Source organism: Nicotiana sylvestris, chromosome 8, assembly GCF_000393655.2.
Source record: "Nicotiana sylvestris chromosome 8, ASM39365v2, whole genome shotgun sequence".
Taxonomy (NCBI): Eukaryota; Viridiplantae; Streptophyta; class Magnoliopsida; order Solanales; family Solanaceae; genus Nicotiana; species Nicotiana sylvestris.
The window spans coordinates 8,597,795-8,616,781 of record NC_091064.1 but is presented as its reverse complement, the minus strand read 5'-3'; the positions used below and the strand labels follow the sequence as shown (position 1 = coordinate 8,616,781).

Below are 18,987 nucleotides of genomic sequence, written 5' to 3'. Positions count from 1 at the left end.
TAAGTTTTTTTTAGTTTAAAATTTCAGGATAAATTTTTTACAGTTATCTTTAAATAGCATCGTTAAAAAAAGGTTATATGTGCACTTGCCATTTTTACGGTCGGTTAATTTTATATTTCGCTTTTGGGAGAAATTCAAAAATAGCTAGATTTACAACTGGTCGTTCAAAAATAGCCCAGTTTCAAAAGTAATTGAAATTTAGCCACTTTTCATGTAAAGATAAGTCTGAGCGAAAATACTGTTCAAAACCCGAAAAATACGCCAGTATATTATACTGGAGTTCCAGTATAAGTATGCTTGAACTCCAGCATATTATACTAGAGTTCTAGGATAAGTATGTTGGAACTCCAGCATAATATGATGGAGTTCCAGCATAAGTACACTAGAACTCCAGCATAATATACTGGAGTTTCAGCAAGTATAATTGTCCAGTATAATATACTAGAGTTTGGAGCACCGGTGCTCTAGTCTCCAGTATATTATACTGGAGTCAGCAAAGTATACCGGTCCAGCATAATCTGTTGGAGTTCATACACAGGTGCAGCGAACTCCAGTATATTATGCTGGACCGGTCTCTGTTGCAGCAAAATAGTGGTTATTTTTCATTGACTTCGTAAATGCTGACTATTTTTGAATGACCAATCCGAAAACTGACTATACCGTGATATTTTTACTTCACTTTTTGATAGGTAAAATGTCAGTTTTCAAGTACAGTACTATCGGGTTTAGCCTAGTAAGCCAGGGCCCAGGCCCAAAGCGTACCAAACAGAAAATGACGTTTACGCTTTGGAGGGAAAATCTAAAAATAATTTCAAACCCCAGACATTAAGACAAACCACCGCAAAACATGTCACTGACAATTAATTTTTAAATTCAAAAAAATAAGTCAAAACAGAATATTTAATTTAATTAATCGGATTGTTAAAAAGTTGACATCCAATTAACTCCTTAATTACCCATTTTCTGCTCCTTTTCCATTGTATTCTCCGAAATCCAAACCCTTGTTCAACAATCCAAATTAGGGTTTGGTGAAATTGGGAGAAATGTCACCGTCACAGAGCAGTAGTAGCGACAGTAGTCGAAGTGCGGCGGCGGGGCCGGACTTTCATCTTTCCGATGAAATACTATCGGTTATTCCAACGGACCCGTACGAGCAGTTGGATTTAGCTAGGAAGATTACTTCCATGGCCATAGCTTCTCGCGTTACGAAGCTGGAGTCGGAAATGGGGAGGCTTCGGCAGAAGCTTCATGATAAGGATCGGGTTATCGTTGACCTCCAGGATAAGGTCTCTCAGCTCGAGCAGGCTTGTCAGGAAACCGAATTACGGTTAAAATTCACTTGCGAAGATAATGTAAGATTTATATTAGCTTTGCCTTTCATTTCTACCTCTTGCATTTGTCTGAAATGAAAAGGCCTTAATCTTCCTTATTTTTTGGTGAATAAAAGGTGAAGCTTTCGAAGGAGAGGGATTCGTTGGCTTTGACAGCGAAGAAAATGGGTCGAGATTTAGCAAAGGTGATTAATTAGTTACTGTTTCCCTGTTACCTTTTCTAAGATTTTAACCCAGCGGAGGCAAAAAATAAATAAAAATACTAAGTGCTTTCTTCCCACCTAGCTAAGCTTTGGTGGGCAGAGTAATCCGATACCTTGCTGGTGGGAGGTAGCAGTAGCCGGTGGAATTGTCGAGGTTGGTGCAAGTTGGCCTGGATGCCACTGCTATAAAAAAGGGTTTTGTAGTTGAATTCTCCTGTGGGATTATTGGAGTTTGTGTTTTGGATATAGAAGAATATCTTATTTAAGACAGGAAGTTGAATGTTGTTTCGTGACTTTTCTTTGGGGGTTTATGCTTTGATTGGTCTTGGGCTAATGCTACTGCTTAGCACTCCCTTTGTCCCACTTTATAGGATGGTGTTTGACTACATTGAGATGAGCATGTTAATTTGGCGTATATTTTGTATTAATGATAGTGAACCGAACATTATTGTAATAACTGAAAAGCTAATTTGATTGAAATAACATCACATCAAGATTTAAAGTTTGTGTATGTAAATAAATTTGAATTCTTTGTTGAAAGTTACAGAGTACACTATAATTATATAATGTTTCCAAACATTTTGGGATGTCTTAAAATGAAAACACTTGTACACTGGGACAACGGGAGATTGTTTTCTGGGTAATATATACCAACTCCTTGGAATATATATTTGCTTTTCAAATAGATTAACGTGAAACCTGTCACTGACAACTAGTAGATTGATTTTCTATACTGTTGTGCCCCTAAAGTTATTTTTACTAGGTTCTCTCATGGAAGCAAGATTTGATACATCGAGTTCCACCTAGTTGGTTGAACTTTGAAGTCCCTTTTTCCAATGTGTTGGACTTCCTCCCCCTTTTTTATATGCATTGCTGAAAGCACTCTTTTCTTTTTGCATGTTATTTGAAGTTACCCTAACTAGGTTATACAAGCTTAGAGCTTTTGATAAATTCAGAGTGTCTCAACAGGCTGAAGTTTTGGTCTTGAGCTAAAAGCATAGGCTCAACAATATGGAGAGTGGGTATGGCTTATGAGAAAAGGCTCAACAGCTTAAGAAACATCTGTGGATCAAAGAGAATAGGTTACAATTGGACTAGATAACTGCTATCAATTATACTTTTGCTATGTATGTAACCACGTGCCAAGGGTTTGATTAACACTTTGGTCATTCTCTTAGAGATCATTAATTACATTAGAGTAAGAAATGGGCATAAATTGACTTATATAATTAGGAATGTCGTCCATCTCTGAGATAGAGTGATTCAGGTCATGTTATGCTCTTCCTAAATGCAGCCAGGTTCAAAGATTGATGTGGGGGCTGATAGACCTTTGCACTAACAATGGCTCAATTGTTGTTTTAGTTCATGTTGATTACCCATGTCAACTTCCATATCTCTACCTTGTGATTAGAAAGCGGTCTCGCCTTTTGATTGTCTTAGTACTTCATTGAAAGCCGCTTCTGATGACAGAGTCAACATATAATAGGAGAAAGAGATTTATCAATGTACCCCCAACCTGACAAAAGTTGTTTCCATGGTTCGATTGTTTGACTAAAACTCCCGTTATTGCTTCTGCCTCTGCTATATCATTTATTGAATACTTTGATTGCAACAGCATAAACTTGCTTTCTTTATTTGACAGTTGGAGACTTTTAAAAGGCAATTGGTGCAGTCTCTGAGTGATGAGAATTCATCGGTAAGATTTCAGAATCTTAATCTCTTAGCATTTCATTTTTTGAAAATCATGCAGAGGGTAACTTAAACTTTCTAAAAGAATTTTGTGGTGAAAGTCAATTTTCTGATAGCTTTTTCTTTTTCGATTTTGTGCTTCTGCTGATTAAATTACAAACCTTGTTTCTGCATCTTCAGCCAGCTGAGACTGTTGATATCGGCACTTACGACCAATCGGCTCATAAAGCCTATTCCATAAAGGGTAAGTCTTGGCTTCATTTTCTATGTATTCCCTCTGATGTTTCCATCTGATCATATTCAAGATTTATGTCACAGTTTGGATGCCTCAAGATATGGAGTTCTGTCTTTGATGTTTTAAATTGGTCTTGATAATTATATCCTGCAGAGGAGGTGAACAGCTATGCAGTACACCATTCTTTCGGCGGTTCTTTAGACAGCACAGTAGTTAATGATGATGGTATTCATACATTACTTTGTCTGCTTCTTATAATATCACAATGTTGCAAAGCTGTTTAACTTTTATTCCATTTTTCTTGGATCCAGCCTCAAAGCGAGCTGTGCAAAGATTTTCCATGACACCTTACATAACACCGCGTCTGACTCCAACTGGAACTCCCAAAATAATTTCCACTAGTGTATCTCCTAGAAGATATTCTGCTGTGGGTTCTCCTCAGAGGACATCTGGCGCCAACTCTCCAACAAACCCTCAATATGACGGACGAGGTTCAATGTCATCTTTTTTTCCATCAAGTCAACAGTCATCAGCAGCTAACTCTCCTCCTAAGGCACGCCCATTGCCAGGTTTCTGATGACTCATTTTTCAGTTTTCCTTTTTTGAGCTGTGCACATTTTACTGCTACTGCTGTATTGCACTTCTGTTTTTGCACATTTACTAAGTCATTCTTGCTTGAGAAATAAAATGGTGATTTTGACATAAATGTTGGTCAACTACAGATCAGCCAGCTTTTTTCAATTTATATATCCATTTTGACAAATTATGTTACTGACTGGTTTACATATGATCCCTCTGATCCGTTTTTCGATATTGTGAACCAGCTCAAACTCCTCGAATTGATGGGAAGGAGTTCTTCCGTCAAGCTAGGTGGATGGCTAAACTACTTTCTTTCAGTTAAGTTTTTTGGTAAGGAAGGATCTTTCACCTGACAGTATCTGCATGTTGTTGATGCAGGAGTCGTCTATCCTATGAACAGTTCAGTGCATTTCTGGCCAACATTAAGGAATTAAACTCGCACAAGCAATCTCGTGAGGTGATGAATGTAATTAGTTGCTTTTGCATCCTATGTGGTCTTCCTATTTGTCTACTCGTTATCTGAATGCTTTCTCCTATAGGAAACTTTGAAAAAAGCAGAAGATATTTTCGGAATGGATAACAAAGATCTTTATCTGTCATTCCAAGGTTTGCTTAACCGTAGTAGTCGGTGAAAGCAACGGAGTAAGCACAGGTACATGTGATTTCCAATATTGTTTTTTGCTTATAAAATTTATGGAACCATTCATGTTTCGTGTCTGATTGTTTTTCCATGTGTCTAAAATTGACTGAAGGTTTGTGAAATTTTCAGAGATACGGTCCAACTTGGTACAAGCAGTACAAACCGAATCAGCAATTAGAGATCTTCCTCGCTGCAGAAAAGTTCTCAAGAAATGCAGTCAATAAGGACTGATGAAGAGTATGCTCTTGCTGAATGATTGATATCAAGTTTCAATTTTTCACAATTTTACAAGACACATTCTGTAAATTATTGCCTTCTTGTTTCTACTATATCATAGCCCCACACCTGAAAGCAGTGGGAGCATGAAATGATAATTAATTGAATGATTTTTCCAAGTGGATTTCCATCTCTTGATCCCCCAACCCGTCTTTCACACGCACACACACACAAACAATCTGCAGTAATTGTATATCTTACATATATATGCCCCTATTTTCTGAGAGAAAATGATACTGTATAGCCGCTTTAAAAGTAATAGCTGAAAAAATAACATTTTGTATGTTATATGAAAAATTATACACATTTTTGGCTATCAGATGTAATTAGTTTCTGGCGTGGGCTAAAAGTGATAATACTCAATTTTTTGAACATATAGCCCAAATATTAGTCCCATGGCAACATGCACACATGATGGAGGGGTGTTCACGGTTCGGTTTGACCGGTTTTTGATTAAAACCAAAACCAAACTAATTTAATCGGTTTTTGAAATTTTAAAACCAAAACCAAACCAAATTACATACAAACCATCGGTTTGGTTGTTGTTGGTTTGGTTCGGTTTTTCGGTTCTTAGTAAGCTAATGATAAGTCGATAATAGTAAAACAACACTAGACAACAATCTGAAAATAATTTGTTAAATTTGTGTTTTTCTATATATTTCTTTCGGAACTGAAAGTTTATTTACTTCTTTATACGAAAAGAATGAACAAAAAACAAACTAAAAGTTTGCTTTCTCAAGCTTTAGCTACTATAGTCTTGCAATTTGAGTTTGCTTTCTTTACTCTTGTGGTAGGTTTTTTTTTCCTAACTCTTCTATTAGGAAAAAGTATGTGTGTAGGTAGAGAATTAGATTCTCTTAAGGAAAAGAAAATTGGTCGATTCCTATTCTTTGGGCTTAGGCAATCTTTTAAGATATAAGTAGGATAAACCAAAATTCAAAATAATAATTAAAATGCATAAAGTATTTAAAATTATTTACAGAAAGTTATTATACTATATATCAATAATTATTTATTTTTTTATATAATTAATCAGTTTGGTTCTGTTTTTTCGATTTTTTATAATAGAACCAAAACCAAACAAAATATTATCGGTTTTTAAAATTTAAAACCAAAACCAATCCAAATCAAAAAAAATATCGATTTACTTAATCGGTTTGGTTCGATTTTCGATTTGGATCGGTTTTCTGTCAAATCGTGAACAGCCTAAGTCTTTGACATATTTCGGGACCAACCTTTAAAAACAAAAAAATACACAATTGCTATTAATAGGATTGCAGCCCGTTCTCAGTTGTGAATAATATTCATTTTCCTAATAGTCTAAGCATTAATTTGCTTAAAGATAATGCATTCTCCATATACTAATCCATTTTTTAAACTAAAATTAAAATATTTTCGCCTTTTAAAACATTGATAATAGTAATACACTCTGAATTCATCTCAGGAACGTGTTATATCATGATCTCGCTCGATATAAAATGTTGGCCTAAAATGAATCATTCTTAAAATAAAATTTCATCTCCTGGACGTATTATATCATGGTCTTGATCGATATAAAATGTTTACTTTTAGCTGACTCTGAGATAAGCTTTGCCAAACATTTTGTTAGAATTGCTTTGCATATGGTTTGAGCTCTTACTCAAGTTGTATTTTCTGCATTTATAAAGATTATATACTTTTTTTAAATAAATGTTCTGTATATAAGAATTGTGATCCAACTTATGTACTAATTTTTTTCAAAAGAATGGAGGAATCTTGTATCCTAAACCGTACACAAAATTAGATATTTTGACCCTTCATAATACATCATTCTGTGACGGGGAGTAACTATTTGGGATTTTAAAGACCAATTTGTTTAGACTAGTGCTAAAATCTCTCAAATTGAAAATTTCATCTCTCTGCTTACCATCAAATTTGCAAAATGTAGCCCATGTTCCATGCTCAAGCACAAAATAGAAGGTCTTGTGTAAGACTGCTTGGTGGGCTGGGCCTGAACCGGGCCGGGCCGGGCCCGCGGTCCTGGTGGGCCTGAGAAGCCCGTGACGGGCCGATCTTCATAGATTAGCCCACGAGCCCGGGACTGTTTAGCCCGGGACCGTCAGCCGGGCCTAACGGGCCCAACGGATATTTTTTTAAATTTTTTTTTTGTTTTTTTTGTTTTTAAGATACAATATATATACTACAAGATACAATATATATCTTATAAAAATATATAAGAGAATATATATACATAACATACAATATATATACTACAAGAAAATATATAAGAGAATATATATACATAAGATACAATATATACTACAAGAAAATATATAAGAGAATATATATACATAAGATACAATATATATACTACAAGAAAATATATAAGAGAATATATATACATAAGATACAATATATATACTACAAGAAAATATATAAGAGAATATATATACATAAGATACAATATATATACTACAAGACAATATATTATGCATGACAATTTAGTGTTTTACTATTGTTTTGTTATTTTTCTTTTTCGTCAAGCACTTTAATAATTAGATCTACATATATACTACATATATATTTTTAATATAGCCATGATACTACAAGAAATTGCCTTTAAAAAAAACCGTTAGGCCCGCGAAGCCCACGAGTCCGGCCTGTTAAGCCCAGGACCATGTGGGCTTAGGCCCGTCACGGGCCGGTTCCACCCGTTGAGCCCACGAAGCCCGGGACCGCCAGGCCCGGAACCGTCAGAGCCCAGGCCCACGAAGCCCGGCCCGTTTGGCCCACGAAAGCCCGGGCCCGGCCCAGAATACAGCCCTAGTCTTGTGTAATAATCTCAAATTTGTTGTTCTGCATTCAAGGATTTTTAACAATAAAGAAGGTCTTGTTTAACAAACTTAACTTTACACACTTATTTTCAATGTCAATTACATGTTAAAGGATAGTCTTGTTTTGTTACTACAAAGGTTCTTTATTGTGGTCTCTCCCATCCTAATAAGAAAGGGAAAAGATTAGTTTGTAGTTTAATGAATGTTGCAGTTTGTAGTCCTTGGACTCTCTTAAAATTATCACCCGACACCCGGTGTGTCGGATCATCCAAAATTAATGCATTTTTGGAGAAACTAATCGGGGTGCAGTAGCATTTTGGAGAGTCCGTGCAACATAGGCCGTGGCTAAAACTGCAAATGGCGTGTAAAGGTTATCTTTGTGAAGCCTTTGCTATATTTGACTCAGTTTTTTATCATTGCCACTACATTTTCTAGCCCACAAATTGATGCCATTGGGTATGATGTGATATTCTTGAGTATTAATATTTGTACCCGCGCATTGCGCAGGCATGTTGTGCGGAGAATATTAAATATAATTTTTCATAAGAAATGTTACTTGAGAAATACAGTAGATTAAGAGAGTCCAGCTAGTGAGACACATGTACCCATTAGAAACACATGTACTCATTAGAAAACAGCTAGTGAGGAAAGCATTTATAAAAAAAGAATTGCAATCTTAGATGATTGATCATATTCTAATTCTCGGATGGAATAGATCTTTGAAGGCCAGCCACTGAAAACACAATAAGTTCTTTGTTAACAAATTCAATGTATAAGATGTACTTTTCTTTCTGGTCTAGATAGGTACCAGGCTGCAGAAAAATAAAGAAGAAGACTTTATGAGTTTTGTTACACACAATAAAAGTGGTATAATCAAATATAGATTAGAAGAAGACTTCAGTCTAATCCACTCTGTTAGAAGTAGTTATAATTTGAAATTGAAGCTAAACACTTTCGTATCTATTGCAAATAATTTATCTTTTTATTTAAATTCAAAATTTTCTTTTGTTATACAAATTCGAATTTCCATCATAATTTTTATTAACTTTGTCATAACGTTTAAAAGGATTCCCCTGCCCCCTTCACACACATATATATACACACACCACGCCTGCTCAATGATCATTTGGAATATTAAGTTGAAACTTTATCTTTTATAGGCATTACTGTAAATATTATAAAATTTATTTTGCCTTTAAAAATATTTCATGTGTATAAAATTAAAATAGTTTTCTCTAGTATTTTACTCTACATAAAGAAACAAAGAAGAAAAATAGAGTAAAACACAAAAGAAAATGTGAAAAGAGAAGGAACGGTTAAAAAGAAAAAAGAAAAAAAAAAAAAAAGAGATAAGAAAGATGAAGATTCAATAGTAAAACATAATTTACAATTCCATATTTGGAACTCGTCAGTTTCTTATATAGTCACGACCAAACAAAGAAAGATGAAGACTTCAATAGTTAAACATAATTTACACTTCCATATTTGGATACTCGTCACTTTCTTATAGTCACGACCAAACAAAAAGAAGAAGATAAGTAAATTAAAGGAAAAGAGGGATTTGAGAAATGAAAATCATAAGAAATTTGCAAAATTAGTGAATATTCTTACTGCCACAAATCAACAATATCCAACCTTAGCATGAGAAGTTGTGTCGTATGAGGAAACTAATATGTTTGAGACCATAGTATACCGGCCTAATTAGTTTTTTTCCCTTATTTTTTTATTTTTAAAAGATGATATTTAGGTTATTTAGTTTTAAAAAAAATATTTAAGTTATTTAGAAAGGTATTGTGGTAATTTAACTTTTGAGGTTCCACTTTTATAATACTACAGATATAAATATAAATATAAATATCTATATCTATAATATTTAACTTTTAAATTTTGAGGTTCTAACTTTTATAAAAATATAGATATAGATATAGATAAATAAAGTTAGACCTAATAATATTTTTGAATTGAGATGTAGTTATTATCGTTAACTCATTCTCAATTATGAATATTAGTAATATTATTGGGTAAATCATTTTACTCACAAATTCAGAATCTACACATTTTGTGTGCAAAAACATATATGAGTATGTAATTCATCAAGGCAAATATCTTTTGCTCTTGGTAAGCAGTTTCAACAAATTAACTAAATTTCTATATCATTTCATCAAATTACATTGATACAATAGTTATATGGTTACATATTTATTAGATATCTATATCTTATTATGCATATTTAGTTACACATTTCAAAGCACCTATGGCATCATCTACAGTCTCAGACAACGCTGTTCCAATCAAGAAAAGGCCCCCTAAGGATTAAAAAAATGTAAGTTTTCCTAACTTGGTTATTTGATGATATTATATAGGAAATGTTGACCAAATGTCTTTTTAATTTGAGGTTAGGATAATTAATTTAAAATACTGAACGTGAGATTCAATTTTGATGTTAACTGAATAGGAAGGTTTAAACTTTTGAACTTATTTTCTATTTCAAATTATTTTTTGAATCTCCAATTTTATAGGAGGTTTGTCCTAAAATTTGACATTTGTAGAATTTTGGTTTTGACACTTGTCATTCTATCCTTGCTTTGCCTCTCCTATTATATATAGATAGATAGATTGCTTCTTCGATATCAAAAAACCAGCAACATCTTAAATAATCACTTTAAAAAAGAGCAGAACAGACTATTATCCTTTGCAGTTTGAGTTTTTTATCGAAGATTTAACCCAAATAGTGGCCTACCTAATCTCTTAAACTAAAAATAGCTGGTAGATATTTTATACATGTATAATTTATGTATAATTGTGTATACTCAGTGTATAATCTATATATACCGGCTAGAAAAAGAAAATCGCCGCCTATTTATGTAACAATCCCAGTTTTATTTGGTTTTGTCATAAAGACAAATATAAGAGATATGACTTGAGGTGCATTTTGGAAGAATTGCATCTGGAGATTCAAAAACTCAACTCATGGACATTACTGGACTTTGTATCTCACGGCACTTCACTGATCATACTGTTCTTTATCCTAAACTGAAGTTGCTTATTTAGTAGTATTAATTTAGCTAATTCCTATTTTCATGCATAAAGAGTATAGTTGTGAGTTTTAACCCGTTTTCCGCATCAGGTTAATTAAGTAGTTGAGAAAAGAATTTGATTCATATCAATTGTTAAGGAACTTAATCCTATAGGTAACTCCATGGTTGACTAACTTACACTTCCAATTGCGTAATGTCAGTCTATGCTTGCAAGGAAATAATTTTCAGATGTAGGAAAGGCAAGGCAGCGTTGTACAAGAGAATCTAAGGTTATCGAGAATTGAGATGAAATGAATCCAAATGGAGTTGAATGAATACTTATGATTCACATAGCCAATTTCGTTTCCAACTAGTCTGGATTGAGACTGAGACGTAGTTGTTGCTTGAGATCGAATTGAAGCGCCATACAAGATATTGTCAAGCTCATAAACACTCCAATTTTCCAAGACCTCGTGATAGAAATTCAGAGTAGCATTATTGAAGATGAACGAGATACAGGTAAGTAATAGGAATCTAAGAGAAGACTTGCAAGATATTGTTATATGGGATTTTTTGGTTCGACGATGATGAACCAATTCACTTTAAGTTAATGCCACAAGCTATGGATTTAAGGCAAGAGTTTACATTGACTAAACGAGCAAGACTTAGTCTTCTGATGTTCATATTTTCCTCCTTTTTCATTTATATGTTCACTGTTGGGTGGTGCAACTAACCAAAAAACACAGTGGATTTGGACAATAGTTTTTTCCTCTGATAAGGTAAGGTAAAGTAAATGGGGATTTGGACAATAGTACAACCATTAAAAGAATTCACATTCATACGTTCACATCAAGTCATCAAGTGAAATGAAGGGTATCCTAATTGACTTCTCCAGCAGAATAAGATCAGAAAAATCATCCATTAAGATAGATTCCTTGCAAGAGCAATAACCTAGGGCTTACGAGGCGAACTGCTGCTGTCACTGTTGCTGGGGCTCCTCCCTCTTAAAGGCCTGCATTTGATGAAGTACCGGGACATCAAAAGCAGTAACATAAGATAATTCTCAAGTGGTTTTCAGGTATTCAGCCATTTCTGTATACAAATTGCAGAACTGTCTACTAAGGGGTCGTTTGGTATGAGGTATAAGAAGGTATAAGGGTGGTATAAAAATTTAATACCACCTTAATACTCTGTTTGGTTAGCAAACCAGGTATAAGTTATCCCGATGTTAATTTTAACACCGGGATAACTTATACCTTATAGAGGGTGGTGTAATTAGCACCGGTATAACTTATATTTTCTTCTTAAAAATTATGTAATTGTCATTCTTAATACAACATACCAAACAGTGAATAAACAACAATACCAGCATAACTAATCCCAGTATAACTTATCCCAACATAACTTATACCGGCATAAGCCGTATTCCAACCAAACGACCCCTAAGTGTCTTAGTTCTAGAGTTTAGCTTTCCCTACTTGTAAGGAAAAACCTACCGTATGTATGACTAAAGCAAGAATTAAAATCCAAAACAATGACAAGCACATAAGACAATCCAATTGTACAAACTAGCAACAAATTACAAGGAACTCACTTTCTAGGACTACGACTCCTTGAAATCTTGCGGGGTGCCTGAAATAATCAAACAGATTATATCCACATCAAACAATCAATAGGTTGACCCAAAGAAAAATCAGATGATCTAACCGATAAGTTTGTTAAATTAGAGTCTCAAACACAGACCTTTCGAGGACTGGGAGAAGAAGAGTAGGATGATGACCTCCCACGTCTTGCGGCTGGAGCCCTTCCCCTATTACATGAAGCAATCACAAATAAATAAAAAATTTCATATAAATAAGAAATGAATTCTTTCAGAAATGTAACAAACGTTATGTTCTCTGACAATATTGTGGAGGATAAGATACACCCAAGAGCAAAAAAGCAGGCATTAGAAAGTATATTAATTTTAAAATGAGGAAGGTGGGCATAAAGAGAAAAACTACAGACCACAAGTATAGCAGCAGACCACCTATTCAAGACACCAGAAAAGAATTTGCTATAACTCGATATTAGAAATTTAAATGATAAAGATGATAAAATTTATGCATTACCGCCTAGGAGAGATGGATCTTGATCGTGAACGGATAGGTCTCCTAATAGGTGAGCGGCTAGACCGGCGACCAACCGGAGATCTTCTGGGTGGACTTCTAGCACGTCGTGGTGGAGAACTACAAACAAACACAAAGGTACCATGAGCTTCAACTTTCAGTTTGAACATTAGTTAACACAGCACAAATCTGTATTTACATTGTTCAGGCTACAATTCACTATATTTTTAATATAACAAGTACTACTAAAAACAAGAAAGACAACTGCCACTCATAATGGGAAAACACTAGTTTGACAGTTGCGCAGAATCAACTACTCGACATCATTTTAAATATGTCACACATATCTACGCTGCCACACAGGTTTACCAATTTTTTTATAAGTAACTAAGGTTTAACAATTTAAAGAACTGCTTTGAAACATGTAGCATCATGTTTATCATCATTTATGCAAATCTTTAAAGGGACTTTCTAGATATGGAGTGAGGGAGAAGATATTTTTTTATCACTTACTTCAACTATTCAAGTCTATGCAATTAAAACACTAACTCACCGTCGCCTTGGCGGAAGGGGAGAACGTCTTCGAACAGGACTGCCACGAATTCTTCTGGGAGAGCCCCTGCTTAATATTTTAATTAGTAAAGGTCCAGATCAAATTTCCAAAAATTCAAAAGCAAATGTGAAATACCCAACCTAGGAGGTGTTCGATAACGTCTTGGTGGAGAGGATGGTGAACGTCGTCTAACAGGAGATGCAGGCCTCCTCCTTGGGGCTGGTGGACTGCCGCGCCTATAAGGAGAACCTGCGCGACGACGAATAGGAGACTCAGCACGTCGACGGGCAGGAGAATCTGGCTCACGTCTAGGAGATCCTCTTCGTCCTATAGGAGACCTTCGAGGTGGAGAGAGAGGTTTTCGACGAGGAGATACTGATCATATCAAAGTAAACCAGATTAAACAATGCATCATAGAGCCAATAAGCAATCCCTAATATAGCAAGTATATCATACACTCTTGTTGCCGTTTTGGTCCATCTTTCTCCAAATCAACAGGGGCATTATCAGTTCTTGGAGCATCTCTTCTTGAGATAGTTGCAGCAGCCCTTGGTGGTGAGGGAGCCTTTTTCCGCTCTGGCAGGGTGAACTTGGCATGAACTATTTTCCCATCAATCTGTGCCTGCATTAACACCAACAAAGCATATTAGTTAATCCCCCATATCAAAAATGAAAATGGTGGGATGCAGTTACTGAGTGAACGTGCAAATCTTAAAACCATACACCATCCATGTGTAGTTGGGCTTTCTCAGCATCAATTCTAGTCTTGAACTCAACATAAGCAAACCCTTTTGGAAGGTTAACCTGCAAAAAGTTTATTCTTGTAATATTGGGGGGGGGGGAAGAAAAAAATTCCTAGAGCTCACACCGGCTAAAGAATATGCGACTTGTTAACTTACAACATGATCAATGACCAACTGCACGTGCAGAATTTCACCAAAATTACCTGCAGAAAAGAAAAGTTATAGACATTAACCATCATGAAGATCATGAGCTGGACAGAGAGACAGCAACTTGTCTTTGTATTTAAATCAAATAATGGATGGAATCCAGTCAACATTTCTGTAAACCTGGAGATACTATTTTCGGAGCAAGTCTTTTTCATTCTTTTATATGCCCATTTATATATTTTACTTGAACTCATCGTATGATGTATACATTGGAACTAGCACGCCATACAAACATGTCGATGTTTTACTAACAAAAGCTACTGCTGGAAAACCAAATTAATGAGAAAATGAAGAGTCATTATGAAGGTACACAAGCACACCCTGGCTTCCAAAGTAACACTTATATGAAATTATCTCTTCCCTTAAACGGTTACTTATAATTTGCAATAACAGGGTCAGACTAGAACGTATGGCATATCATATAACTGCTTAAGGAGCAGAACAAGTAACATCTATAACTAAAGGGTTGGCTATGGGTGGCAATTGAGCGAGTTGGATAAACTTAGTGGGTAATAACAGGTATACAATAGTGGGCCAAACTCCCTTGCTCATTGACGAGAAATCTTTGTGCTGGTCAGTCATGGGTCATATGCCCAATACAAATACTTGTGTCAAAGCGCAAACTAGCTGCTTGACTTCTATATTTTCTTATATAAATACAAGTTATCAATCCAAATTTAAGTTAAAACCTAAACGAGTGCAATCTAGCTGAAGAAGCAGGAAATTTACACCTTACACCATGCTTAAGAATCAAAGAACTGAAAACTATTAATTTTCCTTGGGAGCAACTGTACTGACCCAACATAATCAATGAACAAATCATATTCCTTAGCTTTTAATATATGCACGATACTCCACTTTTTATTGCCTGAAACGGATTCATATCCTTGACCACGACTCTGATACTTAAAAAACCAAGAAATGAGAAGTGAGAACTACTAGTTTCCTTGGGAGTCTTGTCATCAAAAAGTTCTCCGGGAAAAACTAAAAAACACACCAATATAAACAATGATTTGAGGTAGGAAAACTTCATATCCCTTTTATTTTAGAAAACTAAGAGTCCAAGAGATGTATATTAGACATCTTTATTGGCAAAGCAGATATGCATTTCATTGAAACGAACTTCTTAACCAGTTTTAGAGTGGTACTTTATGGCTTCAAAATGTAAAATATTTGTTGTCCTGTAAGGAATAAACATATGACTCAAAACAAAATGAAAATTATCAACTTGGTTTTGTCATTTCATTGTGATCAAAGGATTATGCATCCTCAACATTTCTCAGATTTTTTATTTCTCCATAGAAAAACTACCCCAAAAGGAGGAATAAACTATATTTTACCCAATTCTTCCAGGACTAACATATTGACATTAGCTTTTTCGTGGATACTTAAAAAGGATAAAAAATTATGACCAAACTTATGTAGAGAAATTTTAGGCCAAGCGCATCTTGACCTGTCTATTTACCAGTAAACCTAACTCAATGAACTCTGGCCAGATTGCAATGCTAAGGGTTGTAATTGCCCTAGCTCAGACTAGAATTTCAACAATTCTGGCAAACAAACACTTCAGTAATCAGAACGAAGTGCTGAACATACCAAATATTTCTTTCAGATGGTTTTCATTGACATTCCTGCTGAGCTGATCCACATGAAGCACACGTGACTCAGGAGTTGGAGAGACTTTCCTGGAATCATATCTCAAGTGTTACACATCACAAAAGCGCATAAAGGCATCTGCCAGAAGTGCTACATGCAGTTTCATTTTTTTTTTTTTAAAAAGAAGAATATGAATAATAAAATACTTCAACGAATATAGCTGTCCAATTTCCAAAGAACTCGTGAGGGATCCTATTATTGTTTCCACCAGGTTAGAACTAATTCACTTTACCGGCTATTCTATTTCTTTAACACCCGCTTGAAGAGAATCTTTTTCTTCAAGTGTTTAAGTTTTTATTGTTTTATTTATTCATGACCATAACTGTGAGTTTGCTCACAGTGTCAGCCCCAAGCCCGGATAAAGAGGATGGTTGCGGTAGGCTAACAGCCATTGTAAACTTGCCAATTCATGATGAATCCACATAATTATGATAGTTTAATTTATAATGTATTTTTGCTGGGTGTGTGTGATTTATTTTGGAGGTTAATGGAATTGTCGGGTTATCATAGCTTGAACTTGGAAGTGACTGTTCTTTAATTCATTTTTCAATTTACCATCATCGTAACAAAATGGAGGTGCCAGTACATGGGTTATTGTTAATTAGGTTGATAAGTTTAATTATAATCTCTGATTACTTAGTTCTTGTGATTGTCGATATTAGGAATAACAGGTGTATTAATCTTTCTCCACTGGTTTGTGACATCACTCGCAAAAAATTGCGTATGGTACTGAATATGATCCTGTGAGATTAGGATCTCTTCTAATTTTTTGTAGTTTTTGGTGCACCCATGAGATTCTCGTTTGTATAAAACTAGAATTTTTTTAGGTTCTCTTTTGGTATACTACATACGGTCTTCTTTACCCCAATTATTCATAAATCATGTCTCATCATTATCCAACCACCTTCAGTATGTTTATTCTCACTCAGAAGAAGAGGAGAAAGACAGAACCAAGGAGAAAAAAGGGATCCCAAAAAGAAACTGAATGTAACATTAAATATAGGAAAAGGTTTGCATGTAGTTATTGCATGAACGAACCGAAGCTCGGTCGCAGAGTAAAAGAACACCATTACCTTGGAGGTGGAGAAGCTTTCTTAGATAGTGGTGGTGGTGAACGGCCTCGCTTAGATACTCCAGCAGGGCTAGCAAAACCATATTGACACCAAAAGGTAGGTTAGAATCATTCAACAATGAGAGAACTCTAGCAGTAATTTAACAGTTTTTCCTGAAAGGATAACTAATAGCACAGGAATATTAGAATAAATCTTCATTCTACTTCCACTTCTCCAGCTTAAATTAATAAAAATATATGAAGATGAAAACAAGTCCAGTCTTCAAAATTAACCATTATTATAGCTAGTTTACAGCTCATCTTATGCAATGTCCCATAGTGATGAAAATAAGTTTTTAGCTGTCTAAATGGAAGAAGAGCAAGAAAAGAAAGAGGGATGCAACCAATGTTCTAGTTTTGCCACTTGCATATTGGGACAATTGAAGGAAAGCAGCAGGAAAATCCATATTTACAAGATTATGTAAGCTATCTGCACTTGTAGAACTGAATAATACCAAAGAAATGATTCACACAGCCCAATAACTCAAATTCAGCACCAACAAAAGCAACTAGCACTTTTAAGGTGAGTCTGAAGTACTCTAGGCCCAATATATCCAAATTTAGATAAGTAATGGCTAATAATGTTCTTCTAATTACTGAGTTCAAATGTGTGGAGACTTTAACCACCTTAAAGATATCTAAAAATGTAATAGCTAAGCTCTCTTAATGCATCAACAGCATGACTGAACACTTTTAACATGCTACCGAAATTATAAACAAAAATAACGACGACACTTAAAAGGGTAGTGAACTGGCAGCATAACATATAACAGAGCATGACAAACTTACAACATTTCAAAGTCATAAACCCCTGAGTATCTAATATATTTCCAGTAACCGTGTGCACATTAACAAACAACAGCAAACTACTACACCTCAATTCAAACAAGTTGAGAGTGGTTCATTGAATCCTTACTGTCCATTTAGCCCCATTTCAGTCAGTACTCTACAGTTTCTCTTTTAATTATCTAACACTACAGGTTTTTTACTAGAATATAAATCTCTAAACAGCCAATTTCACGTTAAAACAGATAAAACAAGGGATTTTTGACCTTAAAGCAAAATGAAGTGGAAAATACAATAAAAGCGTATTATGCAACCAACTACGTATTTAGATAAAGTATAGAACCTTTTTCGCTGAGAAGGAGGAGGGCGGGGGCTAGGGCTGCGAGAACTTCCACTTGAGGAAGAGGAAGAAAACGATCTGGAGCGGGATCTAGATCGAGAGGGAGAGCGGGAACTGGAGGAGCGAGAAGAGTAAGAGCGAGAGCGAGACCGCGATGGAGAACGAGAAGACGAGCCTGACGGCGAAGCCGCACGGCCTCGGCCTGGTTTCGCCATTGGCACAGCTACAGTTTACTGATACTACTACAAACCCTTGGGATAAACCCTAACGACAGAAAGAGACGTCAGATGTACATTTGGGCAAGAAATGGTTATCGGGTTATGGCTACTATATAAAACGGGCCAAAATTAAAATGGGCCGACCGAGTGCGCTATTGGGTAAAGTGACCCAAAGCGCATTTAACCGGAAGCAGTACGACACTGGAAATTAAAATGGCTTATAAAACGCAATTGGCAAATGTGACTTACAAAACACAATTGATAAATATGACTTATGAAATGCAATTGACGCATTTACACAAGTTAGAATTTTGCGCCCTCTCAAAAAGGCTGCACGTCTGCCAGTGTTCTACCCCGGTCCTACAAATTGAGCTTCTGAAGGGGTGCTTACTGGAACAGCTCAACGAGATGCTGGTTCAATTCTCGCTATGCCTTATCTTAGTAGGTGTTTCCGCTATTGGACCAGCTAAATTTGCTCTGAT

The 18,987-nt window shown here is 35.4% G+C and overlaps 2 protein-coding genes across 2 annotated transcripts; one reads left to right on the top strand and one right to left on the bottom strand.

The window, feature by feature from the left end:
- Nucleotides 1-953: 953 nt before the first annotated feature.
- Nucleotides 954-5,077, top strand: LOC104249752 (uncharacterized protein At4g15545-like). The gene is made up of 10 exons (XM_009806234.2): nt 954-1,352; nt 1,448-1,516; nt 3,177-3,230; nt 3,404-3,467; nt 3,612-3,683; nt 3,770-4,027; nt 4,283-4,328; nt 4,416-4,494; nt 4,577-4,689; nt 4,807-5,077. Exons 1-9 carry the CDS (start codon nt 1,044-1,046, stop codon nt 4,667-4,669), a joined length of 1,044 nt encoding a protein of 347 aa, XP_009804536.1. The 5' UTR covers nt 954-1,043; the 3' UTR covers nt 4,670-4,689; nt 4,807-5,077.
- Nucleotides 5,078-11,533: 6,456 nt separating this feature from the next.
- On the bottom strand, nt 11,534-18,590 carry LOC104249751 (serine/arginine-rich splicing factor SR45). Its single transcript, XM_009806233.2, has 12 exons — nt 18,291-18,590; nt 17,124-17,192; nt 15,991-16,079; nt 14,344-14,390; nt 14,168-14,248; nt 13,901-14,066; nt 13,585-13,819; nt 13,445-13,510; nt 12,895-13,011; nt 12,527-12,593; nt 12,378-12,415; nt 11,534-11,795 (listed from the first exon to the last, which is right to left on the bottom strand). The coding sequence occupies exons 1-12, from the start codon at nt 18,500-18,502 to the stop codon at nt 11,735-11,737; spliced, it is 1,248 nt and encodes a 415-aa protein (XP_009804535.1). The 5' UTR covers nt 18,503-18,590; the 3' UTR covers nt 11,534-11,734.
- Between the last annotated feature and the right edge of the window lie 397 nt (nt 18,591-18,987).